At 40.2% G+C, this 11,928-nt stretch overlaps 1 protein-coding gene across 1 annotated transcript; it reads right to left on the bottom strand.

Annotated features, from left to right (window-relative positions):
• Positions 1–1,465: 1,465 nt before the first annotated feature.
• On the bottom strand, positions 1,466–5,480 carry LOC136428539 (zinc finger protein OZF-like). The gene is made up of 2 exons (XM_066418139.1): positions 4,618–5,480; positions 1,466–2,683 (listed from the first exon to the last, which is right to left on the bottom strand). The coding sequence occupies exon 2, from the start codon at positions 2,644–2,646 to the stop codon at positions 1,579–1,581; it is 1,068 nt and encodes a 355-aa protein (XP_066274236.1). The 5' UTR covers positions 2,647–2,683; positions 4,618–5,480; the 3' UTR covers positions 1,466–1,578.
• Positions 5,481–11,928: the final 6,448 nt, after the last annotated feature.

The following is an 11,928-nucleotide window of genomic DNA, read 5'->3' as shown; positions in this document are numbered from 1 at the left end:
TCGAAGTTTTAAGGCCTAAGACAAATCCCTAGAAAACACCTGCTGGTCCCAGCCTTTTTTGGGGCGCCGACCGCTTGATAAAAGGGTCAAAAAGTTTTCGATCTGACAACGAAAGATGAAAGGGAACGGTGTGACCGCATCGAAAGGTAAGACAGTGCAGTAGAACGCACAGCGTCCAATAAAGGTTTGTGAGATTCATGGAAATAAAAAGAAAATAAGAATATTAATTTTCATCAATAACTAGAGTTTTCGTAAATGTTCATACACAAAAGCATCGTGTTTTAGAAAGGTCAGCGGTACGCCAAATCCGGGCCACGCCAAATCCAAGATGGCGTCGGGACCAAGGAACAACATTTCTCGCCCGATGTTTTGCCCTCCGCGAAGTCATTTTTCGGCGGATTTTAGTAAGATACAGACACATTTTTGTTGAAAATACAAGAAATAGATAATAGTTGCTGTGAAATCTGACTTGTACTACGTATTCGTTTTGAAAATTGAGTTTAAACCGAACTGAGTTTTTCGGTAAACTATAAGATAACGACAGGCACAACAACATCACAAACATTTGTCTTAACAATTTGTTTATGAAGGGGAAGCGTTTTATTAAAACACTTCATTGAAGAATCGATGCTATAACATTGCTATTCCATATATTTTGTCCTTATTTTTGTCCTTCAAAGTCTTGAAAACATTTCCGTGAAATCCGACAACAAAATGATCCGATGTCACCACACGCTTGAAAATTAGGCGACCGCCATGAGCAGGGATTGTGCTCTGTGCGGTCCCAATTCGTGGCGGTCGCGGTCGCGTTGGACGGGTGGTCGCCTTGGGCAGGTAGCTTAATGCTTGTGCCTATGGGGAAAATTTTTGGGACCGAGAAAAAGCGGTCGCCATGGCCAGGTGGTCGCGTTGAAAAGGTGGTCGCCTTGGCAGGTTTGACTGTAGATGAGTGTAGGGCTAATAATCAAGTTAGAAAGCTGATTATATGACATGGAAATGGAAGGTTATGTATAATTATATATAATTGTCATGAGGTTATACATAATTATATATAATACTAAAACAGTTATATGTAATGGTCATTATGGTTATATATAATTATGTATAACCCTTATGACCATTATATATAACTTTTTCTACTGTTTTTCCAGTTATATATAATTATATATAAGGGTTATAAGGGTTATATATAATTGTGTCTAATGCTAAACCAATTATATATAATTATAGATAAATATTGTATAATTATATATAATTGAACAACTCCCTAGGGACCAATTAATGCACTCCACATGTTCCCCGCCCCCTGCTGTGTACTCATAAAAAATATGAACTTGATTGGGCAAAGCACTTTAGAGTTATTGGCCCGGAGTCCGGAATTAAATTGTTTTTCCGGAATTAAATTGCGGCTTGTTTGTGTTCTCATATGTACGGTAAAGGAAGACCTATAATCAGTTCTGTATCCACACTCTCCACACATGTACTAGTAGGGTTTTTCGCCGGTGTATTTAGTCATGTGTCAATCTAAATCACCTTTCGCTACAGCAGAATATTTGCACTGGGTACACTAACCCTGTCTTAAAAGGTTTCACAAGTCATATAGTTTTTGCTGGTGTGTTTGGCCATGTGTTTGTTTAAATCGCCTTTTACTACAGCAGAATAGTCGCACTGGTCACACTTGTAAGGTTTCCAACCTGCATGTCTTCTCAGATGTTTAGATAAGTGAGACCTGTCGGCTGTCCTGTATCCGCACTCTCCACATATGTAGGGCTTTTCTCCGGTGTGTTTAGCAACGTGAAGGTCAACAGAAAATTTCCTTGCAGAAGAAAAATCGCAATGGTCACATTTGTAGGGTTTTTCACCGGTATGTGTTCTTATATGTATGGTTAAGGCAGACTTGTCTCCCGTCCTGTACCCGCACTCACCACAAATGTAGGGTTTTACGTCAGTGTGTTTAGTCATGTGTCGGTCTAAACTTCCTTTCCGTGCAGTAGAATATTCGCACTGGTCACATTTATGGGGTTTCTCACCTGTATGTATTTTCATGTGTCGGGAAAGGTCATACCTGACAGCCGTCCTGTATCCGCACTCTCCACATATAAAGGGTTTGTCTCCAGTATGTGTAGCTATGTGTCGGGCTAAATGACCTTTCCGCACAGCAGAATAATCACACTGGTCACATTTATATGGTTTCACAGCTGAATGTCTTTTCATATGTTCGGATAGGTGAGTCCTGTTAGCTGTCCTGTACCCACACTCAGCACACATGTAGGGTTTTTCTCCAGTGTGCTTAGTAACGTGGCGGTCTAAATTACTTTTCTCTGCAGCAGAATAGTCGCACTGGTCACATTTGTAGGGTTTCTCACCTGTATGTATTCGTCTGTGCTTTAATAGGTTAGCATTTGAGGCTGCCCTATAGCCGCATTCCGTACACGTGAAGCGCTTGTCCACAGTACGTTTCACAACAAGCCTGTCCTTTCGCTCTGTTTGAGGCTGTACGGGAGGATGGTCAGATTCTACCCCGCATGGAATGCCCCCTCCCTGGTTCTGCATTCCCGTGTCTAATTTCTCCCTGCTGTTTGGCTCGTTCCCAGAGTATGCAGTTGGCTGATCTTCCATTGCAATCTCGCTGCTTCTCTCGTCCATTTCTGTCGGTATCTTGTGTTGGTTAATGGCTAATCTGCTGGAAATTATAAGGTTAGCCATTTATGCTGGAATCTGTAAGAACCATTATGCATAATTATGCATAATGTTCAAAGCCTAATTATGCATAATCAATACAACTCATCCCAAGGGGGTCATCAGTTGGCTTGTGTAAGAATTTAAATGTACTCATAAATTTTTGGTTCAAGTATGGGAGGCCTTCTACAGATGCCAAATTAAAACTTTCCTTAAACCTAGGAGGAACTGTACACTCAGATCATTGTTCATCAAGATGTTCTTTTTCAGCAGACACCATTATTGACACTATTATTGAGTCCAAACCACATTTTGGGACCCAGATTTTAGAAGAGATATCTTTGGGAGAAGACAGCTTTCACATAGAACTATGCTGCCCCGACGGCTGATTAAGCTATGGGAGAGAGTGAGTGAGTGTGAGATCATATTCTTAGATCTTTTCAAGGAGGATTCGTTACCAGTATATGTGAACTATTCAAGTGTAGCATTAGATGAGAGTCATGAGATGCTAATAAACCGCGACACTAAACAACAGGGCTAAACAAGTTTGTTATTGAAGATCTTGTTGTTTTTACCATATCGAGCTACTAGTAGATTGATTAAGCAAGTAAAACAACAGATTCATGTTAAGTCTAACCTTAATAGAACTCAAAATGACCTCAGTCCTACCATGATTATTAAACACGAGAGGCAGAATATTGTTTATTATGCTAACAAAGTTGTAGAAGCCCACATTTTTCCTGTTCCTGTGCAAGATAGATGCCTGGCCCAACCCTTCACAGGAGCTTCTATTTCTGATATTCAAAGGGAGGACTTGCTTAAGTTTAGGGAAATAGGTACAGCCTCATTAGACACATTTATTAGTTTCAGGATCCTTTAAACAGCCCAGGTAATAAAGCACCTCAAAGATATAAGTCTTTAAGAACTTTTTCTCACTTAAAAATGACAAAGTCTAGGATTTCAAAAAGTTAAAAGGATTAGACAGTCTTAGAATCCTATTGTAGAGCAGTTTCTGTCTCAAAATAAAAATCAACCCTTATCTGAAATTGCCCACATGTTACACTTGCCCCAGCTAGGTCAATTTCTGGAGCTGCCTCATGCTTTATGTAATGCTAATGGTGTTCCTCACAAGCAAGTCTACATACCTTGTTAGTGCTTTTACCAAAATGTACCCTACTAACTTTCCCCCCAGTGTTCTGTTTTAGAAGGCATTTTTGATTACACAGCTCCCTTGGGTCAGCATAGAACTTTTCTTGAGTATTCACATTTTCGGTTTCTAAAATGGGCCGTAATGAAGTCCACATTGTATTATTTTGATGATCCACATAGAAATGGCCTTAGTCCACACCAATTTAATTTCTTGATTTAACAGATTTTTGAAAAACTGCTAAATTCCAAAATCAACATGAAAACAGAATCTCAGAGAAAAGTTTGTACTTTGGTGCACAGTTTCAGGGAGTGAACATGGTCAGGTGCAAGTTTCACCCCAGCCTTCTGTTTTTATTAATTTTTTTTGGCTAAATGTGGCTACTAACTTAAAGTTTCTTGTTAACAGATTTTTTAAAAAACTGCTAAGTTCCAAAATCAACATGAAAACAGAATCTCAGAGGAAGGTTTGTACTTTGGTGCACAGTTTCAGGGAGTGAACATGGTCAGGTGCAAGTTTTCACCGAAGTCTTCTTTTTTTAATGATTTTTTTGGCTAAGTCATTTTTTAAAATCTTTTTACCAACTTGAAGAAATTAAATTGGTGTGGCCTAAGTACAAAAGATATTGAAGGAAGTAGAAGAGACTCTGTTGTAGAAAGTGACAATTTAGTACTATTTTATTCAGTTTCTGATCACATATTCACACCAAAAGACTGGAGAAAATTTATTTCCTTGCATCCAAACAAGCGTCTACTATGTTCTTATTTGACACTGTGTAGTTCTTTACTTACTTCCTTATCCAGACTGCCCCTTGGACAAAGCGGCTGGTTGGGTGAGTTGACTACGTGTCTGGCAGTGGGAATAAATAAGAGAGTGTGTGTGTGCCAAATCGGCCCAACCCAGAACAAGATGGGCCCAACCCCCCAAGAATGCGGCAAAACTTGCCCCAACACATAATAACGTTTTGGCAGTGTGGTCGAAAGGGTGCAAGCACTTATAAAATATCCTCTTTGTAATTATCAAAAATTTCAGGTTAACCCCAACATGGAATGAATATCCCCAAACATTAGAACATTACAGTTTCCCGTCAAGTTTTTCTAATTATTGTTGATATTTCTCCAGAACGGCTATTAAAGCCTCACGAGCCCTCAGGCCAAGATCAGACCATAGTATGAAGGACGTACATGAAAACTCCAAAGCTGTGACTCATCCCAGAGACAAAGGGAAAGTTGAACAGACTACTGTCTACTGTTGTGGAGGTCAGGAAGGTCATACGACACACCTACGTGTTTGTTAGGTAAGCAATTTCAGACATCTGAATCAGGAGAAAGATAAACTTCTGATTCACAAAATCTTCATAGTCAGAATACACCTAAAACGTCATGTGATGTCTGACTTTGTTATAAAAGTCAAAATCATGGGGACAAACTTCGCAGATTTTAAACATGAGAGAAACTAGACAAGCAATTCACCAAGTCGAAATATTGAGCAATGCAGAGTTCTTATCGCACTGGATGAATTCTTTATACACTGGAGATTGATCTGATCTATCCTCACACTGGCAGAAAATCTGTGGGGCAGGATTTCCATACTTTGTTGTCTGTCTGTTGGCATTGATTTTATACCAGGGCTCGAAATACAAAATTGGATCTGTGCACCTCCTCGGGAGGGCTGGGACCGAGGCTGATGTGGAATACAACGTGTTGTATTTTATCTATGTCATGCCCACCCGAAAAAACACACATGCGGAATGCGCTAAAAGTTGAGGGAGTTTTGTGTCCTCGAACACAAAACTGTAACAGCGTTGATTCCAACCTCCTAATCCGGTATTCGAATTTTCGGCGGCGGCGCCACCGCCGTGCTCTAAATGCATTAAAAAAATTCTATGGAAGCCTGTGTGATACAACTCCCGAACCCTATGTGATTCTGAAAATTATCACACGGTCTGGAACACCCGTATCAGGCCCAGACATGACATAGATGTTGGTACAGCCTTGGGCCCATTCCTAGAAATTAGCTAGAACAGAGGATTTTTTTAATTATTCAATACCACACTGTACTTGAGCTTAGATTAAAGATCTCAGTGTCTCGAACAAAACGCTGTTTTCAGATTTCAAATCCGATGAACCTGAGTTGAGATATTGAATTTTGAAAGAATAAATTTTGATATTTTTGGTGAAAACTTAATCATTAGTTCCATGGGACTGATATGGCACCGCAGGGAGTATCTTCACTGTGATAAAGACATTGTGTACAATAGTATGCATGTGGGGTAGTCAAGTTTTGATGCTTCACAACACAAATTCTTGGCACAATTTGCTTATGCAAGTGTCAGCTGCCACAAGAGGTCAAGCAAATTAGTCATTATAACTAATTATCTCATTTGTAATTAGCATATTTCCATACTAATTTGGTATATTTGCTCTTCTTCTGCAAGTTTCTCTACTACCATTTCGTATATAACAACTAAATATAACAACTGGTACTTGCCACATGCCTAGCAATTAGATAATCTCTATAAGCTCTGGTATTGTTGAGTAATGACTAATTAGCATATTTGCATATTAATTAGGAAGAAATGTATAACACAAGCCATTTCTACGTATTTCTCTTTGATCTCATTTCTATGTAAACTAATAGTGAAACAGGTAGTTGTCACAATATGTAGAACAAATTGATAATCTCTGACATTCTTAATTAATAGATTATTAGCATATTTGCATACAAATGGGGACAACAAAGTGCATGACCATGACTATTTCTACCTCTAAGCCTACACAATTTTTGTCTGCCCTCATTTCTTTTCAAAATGATAGTCACAGGGACTGTTAGCTGTCACAACATATGTCTATATATAGCTAATGAATTATTTCTGGCATTCTTAAGTAATCAATAATTAGCATATTTGCATATTAATTCGGAAAATAAAGCACATGATTAAGGCCTCTCTCTCCTAGCATACATTTGTATTCTTTTCTGCTGTCATCAAAATAGAAAAATTAATACCAAAAATCTCAAGTATATTCTTATTTAATGGCTGCTTGTCATAATTGTCCGCATACTAATTAGTCAAATTAATTGGACGATGAATGACACTTCCATTTATGTACATTTATTACATTTTAATGCAATCATAGAAAATGTAACTCTTGCCTTTTCTAAAACAATCCTAAGCATGGAATGTAGGTTTAACATGCCAACAGTCTCATCAATTAGAGCTGATACAAAAGCATGCTCTCAGAATAATTCTTTCCTCTGATTACTGATTACTCTTGGTATACTTAAGCACTATATCATAGCTCTGTACATCAAATTTAAAAGCCAAATGAGAATCTTTTTAATTCACATATTCTTAGAATAATTCTTGGCAAGGATTACTCTTGCTAAACTTAATCACTAAATCAGACCTCTGTACATCGAATTCAAAAGCTAGGAGGGAATCACAGACTGCCTTAAATTAGAAAAATCTCTCTTGAAATACACATATTCTCATAATGATTCAGTAGTCAACTCAGTTTCTCCCAGTCAGGACAGGAAAATCAGGGCTGACCCTCAGGACACACCTAAGCATATAAGGACAATTAGCGCAACGCAACAAGCCACCAGGATAAGATTAACAAAATCTTGTATGGGACTTAACTACTTTACAAGAGATATTGACAAGTATACTATCTTTGATAATACAGTGCATGCAAAATAAATTGATATCAGACACCTCAGGCTAAACTCATCGATTCATCAACAAAACTCCTTGATACTGAAAACTTAACCCCATCTTACAGACCTTCATAGTATATGTGCAGTTTACAAATTCCCAAAACGAGAAACGTGTAAGAAGCCAGTCATTATAATCAATGTTCGCCTTGCCCCTCCTACTCGCCGCGTCCCGCCCCAGTACCGCGGCTTCGCGCCATGACACCGCACGGAAAACACAATTCCCAACGCATTCATCCCAAACTATATGCAGTAAATCTGGTGTCAAATTAAAGCTACGAACATGCTTTATCGTATTTCAGGTGCCGCAAATTGATAATTTACTTCTATAGGGGCGACAACCGTGATCAAAGTTTTTAAAATTGTCATAAATAGACTTACCTTTCACATAGAAATTTGCGGCACCAGCCAAAATGTTCCTAAAATCCTCTAAAACGTGTTCGTGACGTTTATACAGACCATAATATTCGTTTGACCCGTTGGAAATTCGGTCAAAGTGTGGAGTTCGATTCAGCCCTTCGCTGAAATCGGGCCCGCGGCGGACGCCGCTAGCGGGGCGGGTGTGTCTGCTCGTTAATCACGCTCTAACTCGACACCAGTAACTTGTATTTATAAGAAATTCCGTACAGTCATGTAGACTGAGATAACATATTTGTAGTAAAGCACACAAAATCTGGTACTTGTAAGTACACTTTTTTTCACCATTTTTTTAATCGACCAAATTAGGCCCGTAATACAGGGGAGTCAGATTTCGCACGTTGCGCTAGCTATAGTAATATATATAATGACATAAATGATGTCATTCACCTCATTATTCAAGGGATGGGCTGGAGGCTGTACTGGCGCATACCAGTCGCCAGATGATATCTTCGTCCCATATCACACTGATGGGATCCCTCAAGGTCAAGCAAGTGTTGGTGTATGCCTTAGAAATAAACTGACTCATAACCAAAGTGGTACCATGATAAGGGGTCAAGATAGATTCTTAATGATGCAAGGTTCAATATACAGTCAAACCTGTCGCAAGCAACCACTCAAGGGACTGGGTAAAAGTGGTTGCTGAGGAGAGGTGGTTGCTTGCAACAGGTTGGCTGGTTTACCAAAAAAAATCATCCATTAATTTTGAACGAAATACACCTTTACATTGAAACATATTTTTAGCCCAAAATTAATTACAAGTTGGCATACAATACCTTTTTATGGCAATTATAAACGGCACTTAGCTAGACCCCCTAAATAATAAGTAAATAGGCACTTTCCAGCTGAAAGTGACCGACCAAATTACCGCAAATGCTGGCTGTGGACGTCCGACCTCGCGCGCGGCTGCCGAACTTTACCTGTTAATTTCTTCCGTTACCAACAAGCTTTCATCAGTTTGATGCTTGATATCAGCTGGGCTAGCTTTTACACCGATATAGACACACGTACATGCAGCCGTTCATTTTTTGAGGCAACGGACTCTTTTATGGTACCCACTCGGAGTAATACAGGAATGAGACCTTAAGTGGCCGTCTAAAGTGGTGACCTCACTTGCCCCCTCCCCATTTCTGCCAGTTCTGGACTAGATATAAAATATATAAAATATATAAAAACCTCCTTGATCTGACAAACTGTCCAGCAGCCTTCAACAGAATCAATGCCAGGGTGCGAAATACTTTTTTGAGCCAGGTTGCCCATGTTGCAACCTAGGGCAAAGGCTAGGTTGCACATCCAAATTTCAGGTTGCTCCAGCAACATTCACCGATTTCTCCAAATCAAGCTCGTATGTAGCGTATAATACTACTAATATTTCAAAATATAGATTAGATAGTATTGTGTTCCCATTGACCTAACAACATCTTGTTTAGCCGAGGGCAGTGTGTTTTCGTCTTTTTCAGCTCAGATTCCACGATCTATGAAGGGTTTGGATGGTTTAAAACGAAAAAGTGTTGATTTCAATTGAAGATTTACCGAATTTTATGAGAGTGACACTGTGTTTTTGTGAGCTTCCAGGGCTCCGATTGAGATCTTTGGCTCAAAATATAAGGTTGCACACTGCGCTACCTGGGTTTGGAATTAACTTGCACCAACCGAAATCTTGTTGCACTGTGCAACGTGCAACCAGGTATTTCGCACCCTGAATGCTCAAATTGATTGAAGAGATAGTTTTAAACTAGTCTCCGTTTCTGTGTGTTATGCATGTTTTGTTTCAGCTGGAAACTCCTGAAACAAATCAGGCGTGTGCCGCATGCTGGGGCCCATTCAGTCAACTGTTACGCGGGGACGTGTGAATTACCCTTGCGCGAACATGTTGATAGCTTCTCTGAATGGCTGTCTTAATCACCTTTCCTATGCTGGGCCTGATCGGGAGCAGGCTGGATAGAGAGGCGGTCGTCCCTCGGCTACATAACTCCCTTGGCAGCGAAACTCCCGTCATTCTAGGAAGCCTGTGAAGGAGGCTAATCCATTTCTTGTATTTTCAACAAAGATGTGTCTGTGTCTTACAAAATTTCGCCATCGGGAAAGACATGTTGTTCCTTGGTTCCCTACGCCATCTTGGTTGGCGTAGGGAACTTTGAAGCTTGGATTGGGGTGATTGCCCCAATAAAATTAGGTGCTAATCCAGCCCTATTGTCTGCCTCTGTGTATTTTTAAATGTCACTGCTGGACACTGTCAGGTCCTTTGTGCTAGCCATCTATGCATGGTGCCCAAGCATAATTCGCAAAGATGTGTGAATTGCTTTCTTCACAGCCCACTGATCTATTGATACAATGTTACAAATAATTGTAAAAAATAGTAGAAAATGGTAGAATGTTGTAACCATTATTTAGGAACTATTAGAAATATCATATTCCACATCATTAATATTTCCAATGTTTCGCACAACCAGGCAAATAATCATAAAGTTGCAATGACATTCACCATATTTCCAAAGTATGAAATCTCCTACTAGACAAATAATCAAAAAGAATTAAAAACAGTTGTAAATTATGACAATAACAACCCTTGCAGTGACTGGAATGGACTCTAGCGCCAGAGCTTGCAGAAATCCTCATTTTGAAGAGGCCACTGCTGGGTTGGATGCTGCTGTCAACCTAAACTCTCCACACTCATACAGAAAGCCAGACTGCACTGGCTGGGCCACGTTGTTCGGATGCCGAGGGCGAGGTTACCCAGGGTGGCATTGAACTAGTGCCTGCCTGGACGAAGCAGAAGATGGGAACAAGCCATGACATGGAATTGAAAGAGGACAGTTTTCAACGCGACCTCAGTGAGATGGGCTGTACCTGCATTACAGGGAGGGGTTTCAGCGGGTGGCAGCAAACAGGACAGCATGGAAAACAGTGACAGCCCACGTCAGTGGAAGACTGAAATGCGGCGAGGATGAGTGAGTGAGTGAGTGAGTGAGTGAGTGAGTGAGTGAGAGAGAGAGAGAGAGAGAGAGAGAGAGAGAGAGAGTGAGTGAGTGAGAGAGAGAGAGAGAGAGAGAGAGAGTGAGTGAGTGAGTGAGTGAGTGAGTGAGTGAGAGAGAGAGAGTGAGTGAGTGAGTGAGTGAGTGTGAGAGAGAGAGAGAGTGAGTGAGTGAGTGAGTGAGTGAGTGAGTGTGAGAGAGAGAGAGAGTGAGTGAGTGAGTGAGTGAGTGAGTGAGTGAGTGAGTGAGTGAGTGAGTGAGTGAGTGAGTTAGAAGGCCCCTTTGGGACTGCAAAAAAGTGGTTGCTGGTTGGGGAAGACAGTTGGTTGCTTGGGAGAGGGTCTTAACTAAAGATTTTAAAAATTGCACAAGTCTGACGCCCTCTATGCAGGTTGACAAGCGAACGTATCGGGAACATGTCCTTCGTAACTCTTTAATTGTTGATCAATTATAAAACATGTAACAAATCTAAAATACCACCACATAGTGGAAGGATTAGAGTTCCACTAGAATGCAAACCCAAAAAACTGCCGTGAGCTTTGTGTGCAATAAAACCAAAGTGCGAGACCCTATACCGTTTAAATGAAAACTATGTCTCTGCAAGATCTATAAGCTTGTTTTTGATGGAATGTACTATGGCAAAGACATGCGCATTCACTTAGAACAGTTATCGGACTATGGTCTCCTCGCATTACTGCCAAATTATCCAACAGTTATCTGCAAGGGTACATTGAATGTGTAACAAGTTGGTTTTGCTTTATCACACCAGAAGGGTGGATCCAGAGAAAAAAACTAGTGCTTATACTTTTGATAATGAAACTACTGACCTTAACTTTGACCTCAGCTACATCCCCTCTCTCCTTTTCATGGTGTAATTCAGTGTCCAGGGCCTTGCCTTACATCAGACAGGGTACAGTGCTCTCCTGTTAAGAGTACAGATTATAGAAAATATCAGCTCAAAATAGTAGCCATAAACCAATAATTATACATACTCTC

This window comes from Branchiostoma lanceolatum, chromosome 1 (genome assembly GCF_035083965.1).
Source record: "Branchiostoma lanceolatum isolate klBraLanc5 chromosome 1, klBraLanc5.hap2, whole genome shotgun sequence".
In the NCBI taxonomy this organism is placed as follows: domain Eukaryota; kingdom Metazoa; phylum Chordata; class Leptocardii; order Amphioxiformes; family Branchiostomatidae; genus Branchiostoma; species Branchiostoma lanceolatum.
The sequence above is the reverse complement of the archived record's forward strand: the minus strand, read 5'-3'. Positions and strand labels throughout refer to the sequence as shown.